This window comes from Arachis hypogaea, chromosome 3, assembly GCF_003086295.3.
Source record: "Arachis hypogaea cultivar Tifrunner chromosome 3, arahy.Tifrunner.gnm2.J5K5, whole genome shotgun sequence".
NCBI classification, from domain to species: Eukaryota; Viridiplantae; Streptophyta; class Magnoliopsida; order Fabales; family Fabaceae; genus Arachis; species Arachis hypogaea.
In genome coordinates this window covers 112930667-112954196 of record NC_092038.1, presented here as the reverse complement: position 1 = coordinate 112954196, position 23530 = coordinate 112930667, and the positions used below count along the sequence as shown (strand labels likewise).

General features: G+C 33.4%; 3 protein-coding genes and 1 long non-coding RNA gene across 5 annotated transcripts; 3 read left to right on the top strand and 1 right to left on the bottom strand.

Annotated features, from left to right (window-relative positions):
- The first annotated feature begins 3979 nt into the window (after positions 1-3979).
- On the top strand, positions 3980-5443 carry LOC112790943 (uncharacterized). Its single transcript, XR_003196982.2, has 2 exons — positions 3980-4410; positions 5166-5443. It is a non-coding gene; the product is annotated as an uncharacterized lncRNA (long non-coding RNA).
- A 658-nt stretch (positions 5444-6101) lies between these two features.
- On the bottom strand, positions 6102-10206 carry LOC112790942 (bifunctional UDP-glucose 4-epimerase and UDP-xylose 4-epimerase 1). Its single transcript, XM_025833573.2, has 9 exons — positions 9133-10206; positions 8980-9029; positions 8747-8882; positions 7584-7685; positions 7243-7470; positions 6941-7022; positions 6724-6806; positions 6526-6617; positions 6102-6334 (listed from the first exon to the last, which is right to left on the bottom strand). Exons 1-9 carry the CDS (start codon positions 9325-9327, stop codon positions 6250-6252), a joined length of 1053 nt encoding a protein of 350 aa, XP_025689358.1. The 5' UTR covers positions 9328-10206; the 3' UTR covers positions 6102-6249.
- A 10163-nt stretch (positions 10207-20369) lies between these two features.
- Positions 20370-21348, top strand: LOC112790940 (protein P21). Its single transcript, XM_025833569.3, has one exon. The coding sequence runs from the start codon at positions 20492-20494 to the stop codon at positions 21167-21169; it is 678 nt and encodes a 225-aa protein (XP_025689354.1). The 5' UTR covers positions 20370-20491; the 3' UTR covers positions 21170-21348.
- A 670-nt stretch (positions 21349-22018) lies between these two features.
- On the top strand, positions 22019-23218 carry LOC112790941 (16 kDa phloem protein 2-like). 2 transcript variants are annotated; one of them, XM_025833570.3, is made up of 5 exons: positions 22019-22235; positions 22317-22382; positions 22453-22579; positions 22707-22821; positions 22951-23218. In XM_025833570.3, the coding sequence occupies exons 1-5, from the start codon at positions 22169-22171 to the stop codon at positions 23014-23016; spliced, it is 441 nt and encodes a 146-aa protein (XP_025689355.1). In that variant the 5' UTR covers positions 22019-22168; the 3' UTR covers positions 23017-23218. The 2 variants fall into 2 exon arrangements, with proteins under 2 accessions (XP_025689355.1, XP_025689356.1); XM_025833571.3 differs by lacking the exon at positions 22317-22382.
- Positions 23219-23530: the final 312 nt, after the last annotated feature.

Sequence of the window (23530 nt, the reverse complement as noted above, 5' to 3'; positions counted from 1 at the left end):
CTAGTCTCAGTACTCCAATCCAAAACAAATGCTACCTAAGACTGTGTTTGGATGTACTACAGAGTCAGAGACAAAGGACAATACCACATTTTGTAATATGTTTAGTTTAGGAGACAGAGACAAAATACATATCTTTGTACATGTCTCTTAGTCAAATTTATGTATTAGACTCCACTTGGAACATCTGGAGACACTGAATTTAGAGACCATCTTAATAATTGTTTTCCTTCTTTACCCCTAATATATTTCACAAATACCAGATCTTGTTCTTCTTTTATCAAAACCCTAGCTTTATCTTCTCCTTCATTCTGTAGCTACGCAACCAACAAAGAAGAAGAGAAGCTCGTGCCTCTTCCTCTTCTTCTTCTTCTTTTCATTTCTAACCTTTTTCATTTCTCTCCTTTTTTTATCTTTTCTAAGATGAAATTTTCAACTATTTTCCCTCCCAAGGCATCATATAACTACAAATATGTAGAGTTTATTGTTTGTATTTGTTTGTTAACTCAATTATTTTTCTTTTTCATTTTTATTTGTAAATTTGGTAGTTTTAATACATTTGTCAAAAAAATTTTACTTTAGTTAAGATATTTTATTTTAGATAGTACTCTATTTTTAATTTGTATTGCTTCTTCATTTTTTGAATATGTAATCTTTTTCATCATGGATTCTCTTCATTTTTTCTTATAAACCAGTAATTTTTTGGATTTTAACAACCATGTAAATACAAGCATTTCAGATATATGATTCTTTTCTTTTTCTGAATCAGTAATGCTTTTATCATGTTTTTCTTGTTATATTATTTGAAAAAAAATAGTTTATATTAATTCAACTTCTAAATAGCTTTTTGATCTATTGATACTATTTTTTTATAATCTTATCTTTATTTTACTTTTCATAGATTCTAATACAACTCTTATCCCTGAATTTGGCTATTTGAAGGAAGAAATAGACCGTAATAAACAAATTAGCTAATGTGTTAGTTATTATATTCAGATGAGGAAGCAACTTCACATAATGTTGCTAATTATTTTTTAACTATATTTTTGCATGTAAAAAAGAAAGTAGTGGTCGTCATTTGCTTGGACTAAGGACAAATACAATTCTATTAAGACGAGATATATTAGATCGGATTATTGGAGAGAGGGGCAATGATATGAATTGCATATAAAAGTTGAGAATGAGTATCAATATATTTGTATTATTGTGTGAGTTACTTCAAGTTTAGGGTGGGTTAAGTGAAGATGGATTTGTTTATATTGTTTAACAACTAGCAACTTTTTTAACTAATTCTAGCTCATTATACTGAAAACTGTAGCATTCAAATTAGATTTTATAGGTCAGGTGAAACAATTAGTAAGTATTTTTACAAAGTATTATATTCGAGTATACGTGTCCAAAGCATTTTATTTGCGAAGGCAGATCCGGTCCCAAATGACTGCATAGATCCTAGATGAAAGTGGCTCAAGGTACTATGATACTCCACGTGCATTGCCCGTAAGTTTAGACAACAATCTCAATTGAAGGACATATTTTGGAGCCTTGAAGATGTGCAAAAAACTGTCTATGTAAAAGCAATTATGCATAATTAGTTGCAAGCTCTATGATGTAGTATTTTTTGGGTACAATGGTACTATTTTTGGGTATAAGTTTTCATGGACACATAGTCTGTTACTTTAAACTTAGAATGAATGTTATTTTGGTTTGGATTAGCTAATGTAACTGAATTATGCAGTAAGTAGTATAAATGTTATTTTGGATTGGATTATGTAATGTAACTGGTTATGTATGCAACCATAGTATGAATGTTATCTTACATTATTTGTAGCAAAATTCTTAGGAGGTGGAGATTACATTATGCAACCAGATGTTTTTATATACGCAATGCACAATATATCTTCTTATTTATGCACTATTTTTTTATTTTGAAAATATATTTGACAACCAAGAAATAGTAATGCAATAGTAATTTTATGAATTTTTTTTGTTTAATTACTTGACTACTTTTATGAGTTATTAAAACTTGATTAATGAACGTGTGAGAAATGCATGATTTTGACCTTAGTTTGAGTAAGCATCCTTTGTGAAATAGATTTTTTATGAGTTGTATTATTGTTGTACCCAGGTGACATGCAAGTTCTTTAATTAAGGATACTTTACTATTAGATGAGGAATATTGCTTTATCCAACATTACTACCTTGATAGCAAAGACAATGCTATTTTTTTCTTGGCATTTGGCGATGCTAGAATGTTCGGCAATATGCAGATAGAAAAATGGTTAAAACCTTATGAAAATGCGCTTAATGAAGATAGACTTGTGAAACACAATAAAAATAAAATAGACATGTGAATAATGAGAATAATGATAAACCTCAGAGTAGTCAAATTGATGTCCTTTGCTTTGGACTTTTTAAGTACATGAAATAACCTCTTTGAAAAATGGAAATAATGATAACCTTAGAATTAAGTGCATGTTACAATAATTACTAAACTAGAGTATTCATATTTTGCTGCATAAATACATTACAAATCCTGCTAGAGTAGGCATATTTTGTTGCATAATTGCATAGGTTGTTGCATAATTTATATTTGTTCTTCATAAAGATACACATTCAACTAGAGTTTTCCAAAACAAAAGTGTCTATTCATTACTCTAATACAATACAAAATAACAACTCCTATTAATAATTCCAAGCAAACAATCACCACCATTTGACAAAGGTCTTTTTCCTCTCAATATGAAGTTTCTTCTTAATTCTCATATATTTTTTGTGCATGCTTCATGTAAAATGGCATGTGCAGTAGAGGGATCATACACTTCTTCAGCCTACCTAAAACAACTACAGCTTTATGACTTGTTCTTCTAAATTAGACACGTCCAAAATTTTCTACCAAAAATATGTGGCTTTAAAGACTCTAACAATATTGATTTAAAACCGCATCTACAATAATAGCTACTTGCATATGCATTTGATGATAAAGATAAGGACCTGAAACACAAAATTTTCAAAAAAAATAATCATAAAAATTAGATAAAGTAAAGTTATGCAATTAGCCAACTAGTATTCAGTAGGGGAATAACATATAATATTCGTGAAAAAAATATATGGTTGTATTAAAAATCCAATATCAAATTATGAAATGAATGAAAAGTGCAATATTAGGTAGAATCTAAAAAAAAATCTGTTACATTTTTTCTAGTAAAAGAGCAAGAAACATTACATTTTGCTTGATGTTATTATAGCATTAACTATCAATCGAAACAAAATTTTAGTAACTCAAACCCTATTCAAGAATCAACAAACCCTAAACACAAAAAATTACCCTCTTAAAGTCAACAAAAATTTTAAAGAAATGTAGAAAATTAATATTTACCTTGCTGCCATGACAACCTCCTGCTACTTGGTTGTCGTCTATGTTATCTTGGCTTTATCGTCTCCGAAGTTTGACTCCATCCCATGCATATTGGTATCGTAACTGGAGAAGTAAGAGTGAAGAAGATGAAAGGGCGAAGAAGATAAAGGAAGAGTATGAAGGGGGAGTAAAGAAAATGAATGATTAGAAAGATGAAGGAAGAGTATAAATGTGAAGTAAAGAAGATAAATGTTGAACTAGCTGGAATTTGATCGAAATAGATCAAGAGGACACAGGGAAAGGAAGTGATTTCTTTTATTACAAGATGGGATTTGATTGAAAAAGTATTTTAGTTTTTTGAAAAAAATTAAAAAGATATATAATGTCTTTTGTTATGTATTTAGTAAACCGTATCTATCTTTCTAAACCATAGTTCTGAAAATTAGATCGGATCGGCCGATCGAATTGGTTAAACCAAAAATCGGCGATGTAAGCGGTCTGGTCCAATACTTAAAACCACCAAATTGAAAATCGTTGAACCGGCCGGTTACTGGCTAGTTGGACCGGACCGTGAACCGACCAGTTCTTATAAACAACGCCGTTTTGATTAAAAACAACACCAAATGCGTAATGCGTCAACCCCTCTTCCCCTAACACCCTCCCCCCTTCGTTACTCATTCAAAATCAGAGTCAGAAAGCAAATCTTCAAAGTTCAAAACTTAGGGTTCTACCGGCGCCGTCCGTTGTTGTCGGCGCCTCCGCAGCCTCTTTCTTCCCTCTGTCTCGAACCCAGCCCCTCTTGTAGCTCAACACGTCATCCCTATCGTCCTGTGGCTTCTCTGGTTGAGGGTTGAAGCTGCTCGCTGTCGTGTCGCCGTCGTTTCCCTGCTCGCCGTCATCTCGCCGCTCGCCGTCGCGCTCAAATAGAGGAAGAATCATTGCAAGCGTCGTCGTTTCCTCCTCCTCTCGGTCAAGCCGTCATCTACTTCTCAGCCGTCCTACTTGCCGCGGTCCTTATTGTCTGTGACCCTCAGTCACGCCGCGTCCTCTATCCTAGGGTTTGTACCTTCTTTTAATTTCTTTGTGTGTTTTGGTAACTTCTGATGTGATCTATGCTGCTATTTTGTATGTGTTGTGATTTTATTATTTTAATTTACTGACTATTGAATGTGTTGTGATTATTGATTAGCTTTGGTTCTTCTGCTGTTTTTTGTCATTGTGTTGCTGATTGTTCCAGATTTCTAAATGTGAAATCATTAATTTTTTATTGTTATGCTATTGTTGCTATATTTTTTGTGGCTCATTGTTCTTGATTTCTGAATGTGAAATTATTTGATTTTTGTGTTGCTAATTAGAATTTTTGTAAGTAGTTATGACCAAACCAAAAATAATTAAGCAGTTAAGAAATACTCATCTTATAGAAAAGTCTCATCTTTTGGGACCGAAGATTCTTGTTGTGCAGTAGGAATGAATGCTTGATCCCCGTCTCTTGATTTTGTACCCTATTAGCCTAGACATGCCATATTGTATCAAGTTTGTAACTAATAAACCTTCTAGTTTATATTTATCAACTTGCATTGTCGTCTTTTTAATATGTAGACAAATTAGAATTGTTTTTTAATTTCTTCACATCCCAGACAAACAAATGTTATGTTTGCAGTAGGAGACTCTCTTTCAAATTCAAATAATAAATTATTCTTCTCTCGGTTATTTTTGCTTTGATTTCACTTAATACATGCATACATCTCAAGTTTTAATATATTTTGAGCCTTAATATTAATGTTTTTGAATTATCTACTTGAAACTTTATTAGGGAGCAGCTCAAAATTGGGAGTGGAGTAACTTGCAGCATTGAAAACCATCAGCTTAATGAACTAGTAATGGAGGCAGTCGTCATAATAATAAATAACATGCCAATAGACAACACTGAGTGTTTTAGGAAGTATGATAATAAAACAGAAGTTTCTTAACAAGTCTCTTGAATTTTATGTTTTAGAAGTCAAAGGATTGATATTTGATATTATCAATGTATTAACTATTAAACAAACATGTTCTGTAATTTTATATTATAGCAATAAATATGTTGTGTAATTTTTATTGTGTTGATGATTTATTGATTGTTTTTTATTGTGTTGATGAGAGTTATTTTATAATTTATTTATTATTTTATTTTAAAACAGTTTTTTTGGTTAGATTACGATTGGACTAGTTGAATCAATAAATCAATAAATAAAATGGTTTGATAATCGGTCCGGTTCTCAGAATCTTATTCTAAACACAATCTGTCTCTATATTTTTGTTTTAGGTACAACATTCAAACATAGCCTAAGAGTCAAAAGGCTTGATCTACTTTTATGATTGAGCTATTTGAGCCTATTATTTATCTTCTTTTTGATCTACCAATACAATTCAAAAATGTCTAAAAATATTCTAGATAAAAAAAGAGACTAAATAGAATTATATATTAACATTATGATTGTTAATAATTAATTGCATATTTAGATTACTTTGAGTTTGAGTATGTTAGTTGTTAATAAAAATGAATTTCAAAATATTGTCGTTGCCTATACAATATAAACATCAAAATTGTTAATGAATTATGTTAATAAATTTTACATAGTCGTCCAATCACATTGCTCTTTTAAATATCATTCACACAATCGTAGTTATTCTTGCTGATATGTAGTTATGTAATTAGATACACGTAAAAACTACTTTATATTGTCATTGCATCAAAATTAAATTTATATTTTGAGATCAAAAGAAAAAGTTTTAGATATTATTCATTTTTTTCTTGAAAAATAACAAACTTTATCCTCATGATATTGATATCGAGGGCGTAAAATATAGACAATTGAAGTTGTACATATAACTCAAATTATGTTGTCAAGTTTCATTCAAGGCTTCCCTTTGTAGCCCCACGGGTTGTTCTTCGCCCAATTCCATTGGTCCCTGCACATCTCCTCTACGCCATATTTTGCCCTGAATGTAAGAGTAAAATAATAAAAACCAAGAGCGTAAATTGAAAGGTAACTGCGAGTTGTTTAGTGCAATGATGCTAATCTTTTAAATATAATGATTTCAGCCAATAAACACAACCTCGATATTTACCAATTTCACCATGTTTGTTACTTGTAAAAGATAAAAGAAAAAGATTGCAATTGACTACTTACTTCCAACCAAGTTCTTTCTCAGCCTTCGCTGTAGATGCATATACCTCAGTAGCATCTCCCGGCCTTCTTGGACACAATTTTATGGGAATTTTCTGAAAGATTAAACATCCAATGGAAAATGAGAAACCTGTGAATGCGATCCAATGACTTCATTCATTTGAATATTCATGAATGTATGTGGGGAAGCCCCACAATTACCTTGCCAGAAGCTTTTTCAAATGCTGCAACCATTTCGAGCACAGATGTACCTTGGCCGGTTCCCAGGTTGTAAGCAGTACAGCCTGAGTACAAATTTATTTACATCAGCATACAAAAATGCAAAACAATCAATCTATAAAAAAACAAAACACTTGAAATGTCAACAGTACTGCAGGGAAAAGCAATATGTAAGGGAAGAAAAGGGGGACAAGTTGACCTATGTTATCCGATGTGAACAGCTTTCTCAAGGCAGCAATGTGGCCATCAGCTAAGTCCATCACATGGATATAGTCCCGTACCTAAATTCGTATATGGAAAAAGAAAGAAGTTGGTTAAGGTTTTTAAGGGAAAATACATATATTTCTCCCATGTAATTTGGTTTATTCACTATTAATTGCTTCTATTTACGCTTTTCAACACAAATAGCTTGTCCAGTTTGTGAAGAAAAATTATTCTTATTCTTGTTACAATATTATAACATGAAAAAGAAGTTGCAACGTTTGTGTGAATTTTACGAACCGCAGAGCCATCGTTTGTGGGATAATCATGACCGTATACATTGAGTTCGGGCAGCCTTCCAACAGCAACTTGTTGAATGTAAGGCATGAGGTTATTTGGGATACCCCTGGGATCTTCACCCAGTCTACCACTTTCATGGGCTCCAACTGGATTGAAGTATCTCAGTAAAATGATCTTCCACTCTGGCTCAGCCTTTTGGATATCTCGAGCAATTTCTTCAAGGAAAACCTACAATTAATTTATTAAGTTCAAGAGAGCAAACAATTAGGCCTAAAACAAACAGTACGCATTTTCAACTCAGTAGTTTATAATTAATATTATGTAGCTAATACAGTAACTACCTTGGTCCGTCCATAGGGATTCATAGCCTGTAACTTGAAATCCTCCATGCAAGGTATCTTTTCAGGTTGGCCATAAACAGTTGCAGATGATGAGAAAACCATCTGTCCAAGAGCATACACATGCTAAGTAATAATCTTTGGTACCACAAGATCCAAATAAGATATTAAACAGAAACCATCCCAGTTATTAGGGGCCTAAACCATTTGCAATCGCTTATATTTTAATTCAAAAACGGTGAAAGATTAGAAAATAGAGATAAACAAGTGATCAAGTTGAGCGTTCAGGAGTTTATGTTAAAATATAATAAATCTAAAACCGAACAAGTAGTAACTAGTTTTGTTTGATTCCAAGAAATGATTTGAATGACCCAACTAACCAAACTAAATTCTATTAATTTTTGAGTAAAGTGACAAGTAAACCCCAGATGATTTATGCTTCGGACAAATTAGTCCCTAAAGGAAAAAAAAAAAGTACCAATACAGTCTTCTAGGATAGCAGATGTGAACACACTACCTCCAAATTAGCCCCTATGATTAAGGTAGAAGGTCTTAATTTAAACTAACTTGTCCACGTTTGCTACCGTAGAAGCCTTCATTGATACTCTTTTTTTCTTTTCCTTTAGGGATTCATCTGTCTAAGATGTATTTTTCACTTAAATCTTATAAATTTTTATCTTCAGCTTGTTTGATGAATCCAATCCCGACATTCCTATAAGTTTGATATATAATTCTCAAATATTATATGCAGAAACAGGGAAGGGAAGACCACATGTGATGAACCACTATTCATTGTTTCAGTTACACTCCAGCAAACAGATTCAAGATATCTTTGGCTTACATGAGGACATGAGGTTTAAATTGTGGATAAGACCATGTTTTAACGAAAATGACAACGAAATAATTGGCTAAGAAAAGATGAAAATCTAATACTTCATCACTTGGTACAGACGTACAGTGATATATGTATTATATATGTCTTCAATTATTGAAATCATTTTAAACATATATTTTATTTTATTTTTTGAGCTTCTTATATTATTCCAAAGAATAAAAAAAATAATCCCGATTTTAATGGTTCCTCTCAATCTTAATCCAAAGACTGACCTCACTTAGCTTGTATTCATTTCTATCCCAATTTGTTCCAAAGAAAATAGAAGACGCACCTTTTTGCAATTATACTTGGCCATAACTTCATATAGATTGATGGTTCCAACCAGATTGAAATCAAAATAGCGACGAGGCTTGGCAACGCTTTCTCCAACAGCTTTAAGAGCAGCAAAGTGGATAACAGCATCAAACCTGTGACATATGAAAAATGAAAAACAACGCTTCCACATATACTTCCGAAGAAAAACATCAAAAAAAAACAGAGTCCGAATTCTAATGTTTCACTAACTTTGTTTTGGAGAAGAGTTTCTCCAAGTCATCCTTATTCCTGAGATCGCCCTGCGAAAAAGGAAGGAAAGGAAACATAAAAATTCAGTTGAAGGCAACGCAGATTAAAAAAAAAGAGCTTTGCTCGAAGAAAACGATTGAAATTGGAACATACGAGGTTGAATTCGAGGTTCTGAGAGAGGTGAGGACCGACGAGCTCTCTGACCCTGTCAACAGCTTCCATGACGGAATTGTCGAGATTGTCAATGATTGAAACCCTAAAACCTCCCTTGAGGAGTTGAACCACAGTGTGAGTGCCGATGAAACCGGCACCACCGGTCACCAGTATCGTTTGATTGGACGACACCATAGTCTCTCGGAAAGAGAGAAGAAAGTGTTTTACTGTTTTGAGCGAACAGAGAGTGACTAATGAGGGCGATGGAAAAAAGAGAGAATGCGATTGAGGTGTGAGAAGTACGGGTTGTTTATATAGGATAAGTTAGTAATGGGTACTGGAATCTTTAATTTGTGTGAAAAACAGTTTCTATTGTGTTCACTGTATCCCTATTAATCCGTTTGATTAGTTGGTTTGGCGCCTTTTCTTTCCTTTTCTTTTCTTTTCTTTTCTGGTTTGTAATTTAATTCAGTTTAGGCTTCGCGGATTGGGTTTACACGTCAGGTCCCACTATTAAGTGCAACTCATTAATGAACTGTGACTACAATCACACTCCCATTCCCATTGGGATCGTTCAATTACAGCTGCACGATGCAAAAGCTTAGGATTACGTTAGATCCGCAATTATTGAAAGATATAAAACTAAAAATAAGTTTTTATTATCACATAAAGGATAAATAAATAAATTTGATTTAGATAAATTTTTTCTATAGAATACTCTCTTTTTAATTTTATTCTTAGATAAATTTTAAAGTTTACATGATTAAAATAAAAAAATTAGTATTTATAATAGCGAAAAAATATATTTAAGCCACTAAATTTAAATATTTTTGTAAATGACAAAATTAAAAATTCATTTACTATATTATATTTGTTGGTGATTGGTTAAAAAATTTAATTGCTGATAAAACTGTTATTAATATGATTGTGATCCGAAGAAAAGAGAAGGGAGTCACCGCAACACAAAATAACAGAAGAACATGGGCATATATAATGAGTTGAGCAATTGACCGGCACAGCTGAATGCCTGAATCCTTGCTGAAGATTCGAATATGAATATGTACGAGGTGACGTAAAACGGCCAGCAAATGATATGGATAGGATAATCAATAGAAAGAAAATGGAACGGATAAACATTTTAATTAAATAAATACATATATTATTGGAATTAGTATAGGCATAAAGATAATGGCATATCTGTAATGTGTCCCTACATGAGTTTTTAGCTTCGAAATGATGGGTATCGAATATCGGCTACCTTAGCCCATTCCCAAATCCCAAGAGATATTGTTCCGTGAACGAAAGCCTTTTCCCTTTGGAGAAAAACAATAACATATCTAAGAAAACTTTGTATTTGTCTGCCCTGTGTTTTCAGAGGTAAAAATAGGGCAACAAAGTAATTTAGGTGATTTATAAGCATATAATAGGCTAACAGCGACCCCTATCAAAGCATGTATCTGATCTTGCAACGCTATATGAGACGACAAACCATGGCATGTGAGGAAATAGGCCATATATACAGCATCTAATTATCCTCAGAAGAGGTGAACATGGCGCTAATTGGTAGGGACCATATTATTTGGTGAAGCTTTTATGAATTTTTTTTTTGTCTGGAATATAGCTGATTATTTCATTTGGTGCATTTATCTTAAACTTAACGGCCCATTTTCATAGAGAAGAATATTTTCTTTATCTGAATACAGAAGAAACCTGTGATGGAAGATTTTTGTTTTTCCTAAAGTCTATTCGGCTTAGCCCAATACATATTCCCCCATCCCCTCCTGTCTAACAACAGCTTGAAAAAAATTTTTACAGTGTCAGAAATTTTAATAAAAAATTATATAACAGTATTTATATTAAAATAAAATTTATAAATATAATTATTTTATTTTTAAATTTATTATTAATATATAGGATTATATATAGTTAAGATTAACAAAAAATAATTATGATTTTGATTAATAAAAAATTTTATTTAAATTAATAAGTTAATTTGATTTTAAATAAAAAATCAATTTAAAAAAATCAGTTTTTATATGAAAAAAATTTAGTTTTTGCACGAAAAAATTTAATTTTTGCACATAAAAATTTATTTTTATTTAGAAAACTATTATTTTATCTAAAAATTGATTTTTCTTTTTAAAAAATTAATTTTTTATTTAAATTATATAAAATTAATTATAACTTATAAATTAACTTTTACTATTTTAAAAAATTAATTTTATTTTTAATAATATTTATCTTTCAAAAGTCTCAAAATTAATTATTTTTATTATTATTTTTATTATAAATTAAATGATATAATACAACAAAATAAAGTCTTAAATTTTTAATAAAATAAAAATATCAAAATTTATTAATATAAACAGTGTTATACTATAATGGTATTAAATTTATAAAGTTGATTTAAAAATAAAATAATTACCTTTTATTAATAACTGATATTATACTAGTTATATTATAATTTTATTATTCTAAAAATAAAATAATGCATGAAACTATATGAAAAACTAAATATAATTTAGTGTTAATTCTATAATGATATTTAATTTGTAACGTTGATTTAAAGATATATTATTTATTGTTTATTTAAAGATATGCTATTTGTTATGTCAAATAGAATAGAATAAAAAATTTAAAAAATGGTAAAAATAGACATAAAATTCAAGTATATAAGTTAAAAATATATCAATTTAATCAAATAAATTAATTTTATTTTTTTAAAATAAAATTACTAATATTTTTACAAAAGCTTTTGGAAACAAGACCTCTCCTTATCCACACAAAACTCTACCACTGATAACAACACCCCAAAAAATACAAGACTCTTAGAGTGGTATCTTCAGCCACTAATTTTTTTTTTCTTTAAATCGTTCTTACAAATTCGACTCTAAACAAGGAGAAAAACAAAGAATTTGTAATTCATTTACTTTGATATTGCCAACAAGGACATACCAAAATTCACGAGTGTTTAGCCACAACAATTATAACTTAAAATACACCAAACATAACACACTAAAATAATCCACACCAACCATGCAACACATCATTAAGATCATAAGAAAAGCATTGTACACAATTATTTAAAAAAAAAAACTATTTGTTGTAAAATAAATAAAAGATATAAAATAAAGATGTATAAATAGAAGAACTCTAGTATTAAAATAATTAGCTCAATAATATTTATATATATATAATAATATTATATGTTGTATTGTGTATATATATACAAAGATAGAAAGAAGTATTAAAAACAAAAAGAGCGAGAATTGCATTCGTTTATTGTTACTATCTCAATATAATAAAGATGATTAATATTGCTATTAATATTATATGTAAAGAATAATAGAAAATAGAATTTAAAATATTTATAAAATAAAAAAAGAGAAAAAATTGTAGTAGAAATATAAAGAAAAAAGTATTTGATTATAACATAAAGAGGGAATAGGTTTTTTTTTATTACTTGCTTATGTTGCTACTTAAAGCCTAAGATCATTCCTCTATTTATACAAATTCAAGGTTCATATTTTCAAAAGTTGAAAAGCATGCACCGCACATTCTTAAATGCATGTATTTTTCAAGAGTGCTTGCTAAGTAGATATAAAATGGATATGGACATCCATATCGTAACACTATTGAAATTAGGCAAATTCTCTGGTATGGATATTGAGAAACATCTATACCTATGGATTCTGATGTGTATGGAGAAGAGAGTGACGCGTAGAACAAATGCTCCTGCACTTCTGCTTTGTACGAGGGCCCGCATTCCGAAATGCCTGGCAGCACAGTAACTCAAACAGAAAAGATCATGTGTTGTCGGAGGTTTATGTTAAAGATCAATGTTTGGTTAATGTGAATTTGGTGATTAAGATTTGAGAATGATTTTTGATAAATGGGCTGAAGTTATTTGGGCTCATTTAGGGTTGTTTATTTTTTATGCTGCATACTAATTGGACGAAAGAAAAAACCTATATTATATGAAGACATAAGCCATTATAAAATAAAGGAGAAGGAAATGATACACTGACACAGTATTGTAACTAAGAAGTTACAGTCTCCTCCACCATAAGGACTAAAATGTTTCATTAATTTATATTGTAATAATATTTTTTATTTTTGAATCGATGACAGTTATTTTGTTGTTCTAAAAAAAGAAATAATAATTAACACGGTACAAAAAAAATGTAATTTTTTATTTAGCATATATTATGTGATTAGTAAAAAATATAAAAAATAATTAAAATTTAAGATATTAATAAAAAAATATTTGATGTTACTATAATATCATTATAATAATAAAGATAATAATAATATGAGGTGTATGTATTATTATAATATATTTAAGTTACTTTATTTGTTATGGAAACATGAGGAATGTTAAATTTTTTGGGTCACGAGGGGCGTCTGTTGGGAATGACTTGGATCTGTATCTTTCTTTTTTTTTTTTCCAAATTAAAAACCGGCATCGTTTTATCCGAACCAGCAAGTTACCGACCCGGTCGAACCACCCGGTTCAACATTTTTCATCACCATGACTCTTACGGATCTGAAATTGTTCTTTGGTTATGGATCTGAGTACTAGCTATCGCTTGGGTTACTATCTCATTTAAAATAAAGGCCAACACAATAATCATTCACAAAAAAATAAGGCCCAACTAGCAAAGCCCTGCACTGCCGAAAACTTTGATTGCCCACCAACTATGTTATCCCAAAAAATTGTTTAACATCATCTTTCCATTACCAACATACTTAACAACTAATTCTCTGCGCCCCTATATCATCTACATCTGAAAAGCCTCTCTCTTTCCATCTTGTGTCGGGAACATTGATTGACCAAGTCTATCCAACACAACAGGTGTCGTCCAACGAATGCATGCACGTGGTATCCACACCTCTAGATATTCCTTTCAATCCATACCACAGCCTTTGCCTTGAAATTATGGAGCGCTGCCAATGCAATCAAAATCAACACCACCATATTGCCATGAGCTTATTAGATTTAAGCACACCATTTACCTATGAGATGCATGTCTCGGTCTAGCTATAGCCACTGGGCCCACTGCACCCAATTGTTATTATTGTCTCACTAGAAGGAAAAGAAGTTTGATCATGTAATTGGGGCTGGCTGGCCTCCTAGAGTTGTTTCTTCTGTGTAGTCTCTTTGTTTGGGCCTCTGTCCCTCTGTTTATAAAAAAAAATAGTAATCAAATAAACAAGAAAGACTATGAAGGTGACACTATTCTAAGTCATAGTTTACACTTTACACGGCATTGGATAATGAATTAAACGAACGAAACTTCCCTGTCAAAAAAAACGAATGAAACTTCCAAGCAATCTTTAATTCTAGAAGAGCTCGATGAAAAGGCGTCTCTATACTTTTATCCACTTTACTTGTTTTCAATTGAACAAGATATTTTACGTTTTATCTGTCCAAAATTTTTTTTCAGAATAATTTTTAACTAGAGAAGTAGAGATCTTTTCTTTCTTTTTTTTTCTTTCTTTAAAACAAATTAAAAAACCTCGCCTCGTGCGTCTATATTTTTAAGTGAAAACAAACTCGCATTGTGAAGACTGGCGTTTACATTTGTCATAATTTTTTTTATGACTAAACAGAAAAAAAAATAGAGACAAAACTAAATTAATTGATTAAATTCATATCTAAATCTATTAGATGTTGAAACTCATTTCATGGTTGACTCCAATTCGAGTGAATGTCCGAGCCAAAAACAACTGCTCTAACCATATAATCTGCAACACTATTTACATTCTTCTGAATTAAAAGAATAGAGACTCTCCAATTTCAATTCATAACCTCATGTATATACTTTGCCAAATTCTATTCTAGAATATCCTTACCAAGCATTATTTAGTTTACTAAGAAAAGAGTTTTTAAGCAATTTGTTTCACAAATAACCTCACGAAATACACTATACCAAACTAGAAGTAAACCTCTCCAAATCGCATACAATTCAGCAAAACGAACACTGCACACTTCAACTTTCCCAGTGCAACCTTTCAACCAACATCCATCAGAATTGCGAATGATACAACCAAAACCAACATAGCCAAAAGGAGCAAAACAACTAGCATCACAATTTAATTTAACAGAATGAACTGGAGGTGGAGCCCAATGCAAACAAAGCGAAGGAGGAGACAAAGATTGATGCATAGCAAAAATAGTGTGGAGCTCCCTTACTAAACTATGAATCAAACTCACCACTTTATTAGCACTCCAAGAGTCATCTGTATTGAATAAGTAATGATTCCTGCTTCTCCAAATCCACCAGATGGTCGAAAAGAAAAGAAAAACATATCCACTCCTTGTACCTCTGTAGAGCCAATCACGTAAATCTGAGTTATTTGAATATAGGCCTAAAATGTTCCAAACCTCCTTGGCACTAGGACACTCCTGAAGACAATGAATAATGGACTCAAAATCATTCTGATACCGATGATAAGTGCTAGATAAAGCTAAGCTACAACCCAAACGAAACTCTACCGTAGGAATAGCATTATTAATACTGAGCCAAATCAAGAACTTGTACTTCTCAAGAATATGCAGTCGCCATACCCACAACCAATTATCACGCTCATTCTAGTCAAACTTTCTTTTGGCTAGACAATTGTATCCACTCCTAGCTAAGTAAAGTCTAGAAGATGCCACACCCCACAACCAACCCGAACTCTCTTCGACATTCAAATCCGGATTATAAGCATTCAAACGCTGTTTTACATATTCTGGAATGTTAGAGAAAATATCATGGAGATTTCATTCACCATCTTTTTAAATGTCTCTAATAGTTAAATTAGAGTCAGATATATGTACAAAAGGAACATCTTGAGCAATTAGGCCCTCAATACTCCAATTGTCAAACCAAAAAGATTGATCAAGTGACCCAACGCACTAAGAGAAGGCATCCTTAGAAGCACCAAAAGCTTTTGAGATACTCTTCCAAACATGAGAAGCATTGCAAGGGACAGGACCATCTAAAACTCCCTTATTCCTTAGATACTTCAACCTCAATAGAGCAAACCAAGGCTTATCCTGACAATGAAAAAGTTGCAAAACTAATTTACCAAATAAAGATATATTAACACATGCAGGATCTCTAACATCCAGGCCACCAAATTTTTTTAGAATGACCACGGTCCTCCAATTAACAAGAGAAAGACCTCTGCCATCAACTTGACCCTTCCAAAAGAACTGTCTCATCATAGAAGACAATTTATCGCAAACCCAATTTAGAAAAAAAGATACCTGCATATGATAGACAGGAATGGATGCTGCAACAGAATTGATCAGGCAAAGTCTCCCTACTTTATTTAAAAGCCTTCCTTTCCAATTAGCTAATCTTTCCCTCATATTTTCAATCACCGAATGAAAAGAAGCCCTACTGGTATGGGAATGATTAAGGTTAACTCCAAGATATCGTCCTAAGTCTAAAGCAAAACGTATTGAAGAAACACTAGTAAAAATATCTCTTCTACGAGCAGTCACATTTTTAGAACAAAAAGTTTTAGACTTTTCAAGATTTACTTTCATGCCAGATGCCTTGCAAAAAATGTTAAGAGAATGTATGACCATTTGGACCTGACTCTTTATAGCCTGACAAAAAAAGTAAGAGATCATCTGCAAACATCAAATGAGAGAATTTCGGACCACCCCTAGTGACAGAAACTAGTTTTCACACACCCTCGACCACCTTATGAGATATATAGCAAGCCAGTCTTTTCATACAAAGCACAAATAAGGAAGGAGACATTGGATCACCCTGTCTAAGCCCCCTTCTAGGAGCAAAACTATCCAATCTATTCCCATTCCACATAATAGAAATAGATGGTGCACAGACACAATTCATAATCAAATTAACAGTGATGATAGAAAAACCAAAAGCAATGAGAGTACTCTCCAAAAACCTCCAATTCACCCTATCATAAACTTTTTCAAGATCAATTTTAAAAGAAAGAGTACTTTTCTTAGATTTTGTGTGCTTCATGAAATTCAGAATTTCTTGGGCTATAATAATATTATCAGAAGCACCACCACCCGGAGTAAAACCTCATTGTAAAGGACTAACAATATCTGAAAGAAAGGGCTGAAGTCGATTAGTCAATATTTTTGTGATAATTTTATAAACAACATTACACAAGCTAATAGGTCTGAAATCCTTCATAAAGGTAGGATTATCAATTTTAGGAATAAGTACAATCAGAGTTTCCATGATGCTAGGATTTAAGTATTCTCCCAAAAAAGCACTCTGGACAATATTTCAAACCTCAGTGCCTACTATCTCCCAATATTCTTTAGAAAAATAAGCTTGAAAGCCATCTGGATCAGGAGCCTTAAAAGGGCTCATACTAAATACTGCTGACTTGACTTCCGCAAAAGAAATAAGGTCAATTAACTTAGCACAAGTCTCGGTACTTAGAGTAGGCATCAGAACATCCCCTAAACAATCAACCTCAACCTCTTCCGTTGTACCAAAGAGATTCTTGTAAAAAGAGAGGGCTTCTTCTTAGAGAATATCTGGATCAATAGACTAAGATCTATCTCTAACATATAATCCATGTACTCTATTATGGTTTTTACGCACCAAAGTCTGAAGATGAAATAATTTAGTGTTTCTATCCCCATACTTGACCCACTGCTCTCTAGATTTTTGGTACCAAAAAAGTTCCTCTTGTAATAAAAGCCTATTGTAATCTTCCCTCAGTTCAGCTTCTTTAATTCTCAGAGACAACATATCGGTAACCTCCAAACGCCATTGAATCTGATCAATCTGATATTCCAGCTTACTTTTTTCGCACAAAAATATTTCCAAAAACCTTTGAGTTAAAGTCCAAAAAAGCCTGTTGAACCATCTTAAGCCTTTCAATAACGCTTCCAAACTCTTGATTCCAAGCCTTACTAATAGAAGAGAGAAACCAAATGCCACCCCTATGTCCTACTGCTTTCTCAACACCAACACAATGAAAATTCAACTTATCTTAAAAATTCTTCAAATTATGAAACACAGTATGGTCTCAAAGAGAAAGAAGAAAGATGGTGTATATATTCTCACCAAATTTTTGCAATATACACGGGCCATCTTGTTAGACGCACCCTTCACATTTGAGGCTATGATATTAAAACTATCCATAAAAAACAGCAAAAAGAGAATTCTACTAATACACCCGAGACTCAACATGATGTCCCTATCTTCGACGATCCCACCTTTAATGGACTTTCAAGTTGCAACTCAATTTTCTCCATCGAAACTTGCACCACACCACCGCCAATGCTCCATCCTTATCTGTCGGCGAATTCTGCAAAGAGTTTGGGCGAGGGCGCTTCCGCACAGCATCATTTGTTGTCTCACCTTGCTGCTGATGATGTACATTGTGATGGGTCTCCGAAGAAGCCACACTAACCGGCTTTCCAATATTGATACCCCTGCTTAATTTTACTTTGGATCCAATAGCATGTGTTGAACGTTAATGATTAAGCCTTATCCAAGTATTGGTAGCCTTGTTAAGAGTCTTCTTTGCTTTTGGTTGGACCTGATGGGTGCTAAAAGAAGGCTTTTGACCCATTTTATATTTTTCTTTCCTAATTACTTGAGTCCAACCTTCCAAATTCTCATGTTGTGCATGGTCTACGTGAACAGCATGCAAATCACTCTCCACCAAATCCGGGACAGCAACATTTACTGTCTCACCTCCAAAATTCTTGCCAAAATGAAAACTTGCCGCCGTTTCTACATGCATTAGATGTTTTGAATTTGAGCTTTCTGGCTGCTTTGCTACATCGCCGACCACCTTGGCATTAGTTCCTCCTCCCACGTTGCTGTCAGTCTTGCACACCTTTATATCATGACCAAACTTGAGACAGAAGTCACAAATAAGGTGAAGACTTTGATATTCAACCTCATATTCAACACCTTCAACAAGAATCTTTTTAGTCACTGGCAATCCTAAATCTATCTGAACACAGGCATGAGCATATCGTCCTCTTTCAGCTAATTTTGTTGTCAAATTAGCCTTGACAGGGATGTCAACTGCAGCTGCAACACGAAGCATTGTATCTTCTTGGTAGCACCAAATTGGTAATTCAGAAATTCTAATCCACACTAGAGTTGCTCCAAAACAGTTTTCACTTGATCTGAACTCTTGATCCCAAAACTTCACTGCCACATAATTTCCCTCAATCATCCATGAATCTCCTAAGAGAACCTTTTCTCGCTCCTCAGCCACATCAAACTTCACAAGAAAATAGTTAAACGCCACGTCCAACAAATCAAAACCTCCCTTAATTCGCCATACCGTTCGGAGTTTATGAGACAATGCAGTGTAGCTATAATGTTTACCTAGCACCTTAATCACTATAGCATCCTTATAAGGTTCTATCAAACAATTCTTGGCCTCTTGGATAAACGTTATACTCGGTGACAAGAGATTTCCTTGCTTTTCAGAAACTACCGCAATGTTATCTCCACGTAAAGTTTCAACGAATAAAAAAACTTTAGCAATCTTAGATCCCACAACTTTATCCCTAAAATAAACCTTTAAAAGTTTAAAAATTCTTTCCGAAATATGATCTTTCTTTTCTGTTGATGCAAGTCCTCCCCACTCTCCCCCTTATCTTTTCTGCCAATATTATCGAGTTCCTTGTCGTATTTCACCTTCAAAATCTCTTCCCCACTTACTCTACCACTTATCTTCTATTTTTAAAATTATACAGAATACGAAATACGTACCCCACTAAACCCTAATCCTACATTTGTCATATTAATCATGCATATTTTGAGTGATTACTTAATTGTTTAATACAGTACTACTTGTTCATTTATACGTGTTGAGCGCACATGATTTGACCACGTCTGAAAATGTGTTTAGACTTTAGCCGTGTGTAGATTTTCCAATATAGTTGATTGTATCGCCGGTGAATAATTTGGTTGATTAATATTGCCATCTCTTCTTTTTTCAACGGTAATGCTGGAAAAAAATTAATAATAATATCACCATCCAAGATTCACTATAGAGCAACAATAAAATGTTCAACACACGAATTTCTCAGCCTTGGCTTTGGCTAAATTAAATAGTTTGCGATAATCACGGCAAAACCCCTTTCGTAAATATATAAATTCAACAGTTGATTAAATATGTATTTTATTATTGGAAATTAAAGTGAAGTACATTTTTATACACTAACTATGGTGGCCTATATGTTGAACTTTCCAATTACATTGCTTGTTGACTAGTCTATGATTTCATCATATTATCTCATTCAAGAACACGGCATCGATCGTCACAAAAAAAAAATCCTATATATAAAGCACAACCCTCTTGCACTCAACTGAAAGCAAACTCAACAATAATAATGGCCATAACCAAAACCCTCTCCATCTTCCTCGTCCTCGCCACCACATACCTCGCTGCCGCCAGGGCAGCACAGTTTGACATAATCAACAAATGCTCCTACACCGTCTGGGCCGCCGCGGTGCCCACCGGAGGCGGCCGGCAGCTTAACTCTGGCCAAACATGGACCATTCAGGTTGCCGCCGGCACGACCGCAGCACGGATTTGGGCCCGAACAGGATGCAGCTTCGACGGTTCAGGAAACGGACACTGCAACACCGGCGACTGCGGCGGTCGGCTCCAGTGCAGCGCATACGGCCAACCACCAAACACGCTGGCAGAATTCGCCCTAAACCAATACAACAACCTGGACTTCTACGACATATCCTTGGTGGACGGTTTCAACGTTCCGATGCAGTTCAGCCCCACCTCAAACGGATGCACGCGCTCCATTAGCTGCACTGCCGACATCATCGGACAGTGCCCTAGCCAGCTGAAGACTAATGGCGGCTGCAACAACCCTTGCACTGTTTTCAAGACGGATCAGTATTGTTGCAATTCTGGTAGCTGCAGCGCCACTGATTATTCAAAATATTTTAAGACTAGGTGCCCTGACGCATACAGTTACCCTAAGGATGACCAGACAAGCACGTTTACTTGCCCGGGAGGAACCAACTACAAGGTTGTCTTTTGCCCTTGAACCTCCCCTACACCGCCGCTAATTAATTATGTTAATTAGCACCTCCAAATAAAGGGCCCACTTTGTACGTCTTGGGCGTATATAAATCTCTGTCATTAATATAATAATTAACAAATGGAGTGTTCTTAATAAATTATTCATGGTGACAATAAAAGATTAAGGCTGTCAGGCTGTGTGTACATTTTCATTGTCATTACAGTTAGTATTATTAACATCCTGTCTTATAGGCCTTCAGATAATTAATTTAGATTGGTCTAATAGTTAACTTTTTAATCCGTTTTTAAGTAAGTGTTAGTTCGAATCATACAGTAATTCGTTAGCTAAGGACAAGCCCTTAAATCGATACTTTCAAAAAGAGTAAGTGAGTATAGCGTTTTGTAATTCAATTTCATGGACTATATGGAGAGTAGTGATGGGTGCATGCGTGGAGTCCACTAATAATGAGGAATTCTTTCTATATATGGCTAGAAGTGATACTGTAAGGGCTCCCATGGAAAATTATGTTGGATATAGTGGAGTGAGTGATAACATTTTCCATAGAGAGAGAAAGGAAGAAACAATAAAAGCTTTATTGAAGGGGACGATAATAAGTTATACATTCTTGATGGATGTGCGAAATCCTCTTTGTTAGTACTTGGTGCTTTATTGAAATAATGAGGTTAAAGCTTGCCGTCAACGTTGCTTAGCTTGATTGCTTTGCATCCGGATGGATCGGAATCGATAGTCCAGAGCCATCAATTATGGGTAGGAAAAATCATAATGCTATTTGTTGAATTAAACGTTAATGGACGTGAATGTCCCAAACTTTAACTAAAGAATTAAATGGCAAATATGGAAAAGCAAATAATAGAGCCTCGTTCGTTCTCATTAACATCACATGATGATTCCTAATCACTCGCCTTGGAAACCGCTTAATGTGTTGTTAGCAGGCACAAAATAAATAATAATTTGCGCCATTTTATCTTCCCAGATGATAGTCTCTCTCCCCGGAAGCCCATAATGCCGCAAGGAACCCTTGAAGTCCTTCTTGTCAGTGCCAAGAAACTTGAGAATACTGATTTTCTTTGTAAGTTCATCATGCACAAACATACATATATAATTATTACATTTATTATATTTACACATATATGAAATAATGATGGAGCAGGTAAAATGGACCCCTTCGTGATTCTCACATGCCGTACTCAGACGCAGCAAAGCAGTGTTGCATCAAGTATGTATGCATGTGTCTACTACTTGTTAGTTCGTTTTCATTCTAATTACTTACACTATTGATCATGCAGACCAGGGAACGAATCCAGAATGGAATGAGACGTTTGTGTTCACCGTGTCTGAAGGCGTTAAAGATATCCATTTGAAGATCATGGACCAAGATCTCGGCACACGTGATGACTTTGTTGGAGAACTTACGTGAGTATAGCATGCAATAACATACATTTTCTTTTCTTTTCTTTTAGATAATTGTTAGTGGGATTATTGATTCAAATAACATCCCTGTTATTACAAGTTTAACTCTAGTTTTGATAATTTTTTATAGCATTCCACTGGCTTCGGTGTTTGCTGAAGGAAGAGTTCCACCCCATTCATACACCGTTGTCAAGAATGACCACTATTGTGGGGAGATTAGACTTGGCCTGAAATTTACGCCCGATGTATATTCTTATTCTGCTTTCTCTCTCATATCAACCACAAGAAAATTTCAATTTAAAACATCGTAAAAACAAACCCTTTGTTACTTGATTATTCTTCTTCTATTGACTTACATTTGTTCACTAATGCAGCAAAACCGTAATCGAGGTATGGACGAAAGTTTTGGTGGTTGGAAGGAGTCTGCTGCTTATTACTGAGACCAAATATTTTTGAATTCTTTATTAACATTAACATAATTTAATTTCTAAACTTGTACCACATGAGGATCTTGATATTAGTTGGCCATTGTAGGAACTTTATTTTGAGTAGAATTAGTACTATACACGCTAAATTAGTTATAATTTGGTTGCTTCATGTATGTAAATCTCTATATCACCAATGAAGTTATAATTTTGAAAATGCATGCATCCATTCTAAATGAGGCCATGCCCATCATTGCATATTTTCATTTGACTTTTTATGTAATAATCGAGATTACAACAGTGGACATACCGAGACCAGTCACTTAAATCTGCAATGCAAAACGACATTGCGATTTGGGAGGCACGATAAGACCAAATGTGAGTTTGATTTGAAAGAGGGAGGAGGGATTTGAAATATAAAGGTTATACTTAATTTCATCTTAATCTTTCCCATCTCTCTCTAACACAGTAAGTCAGTAACACTCCAATAAAACCTCACAACATACCCTTAGATAAGAAAGTGGTAGTA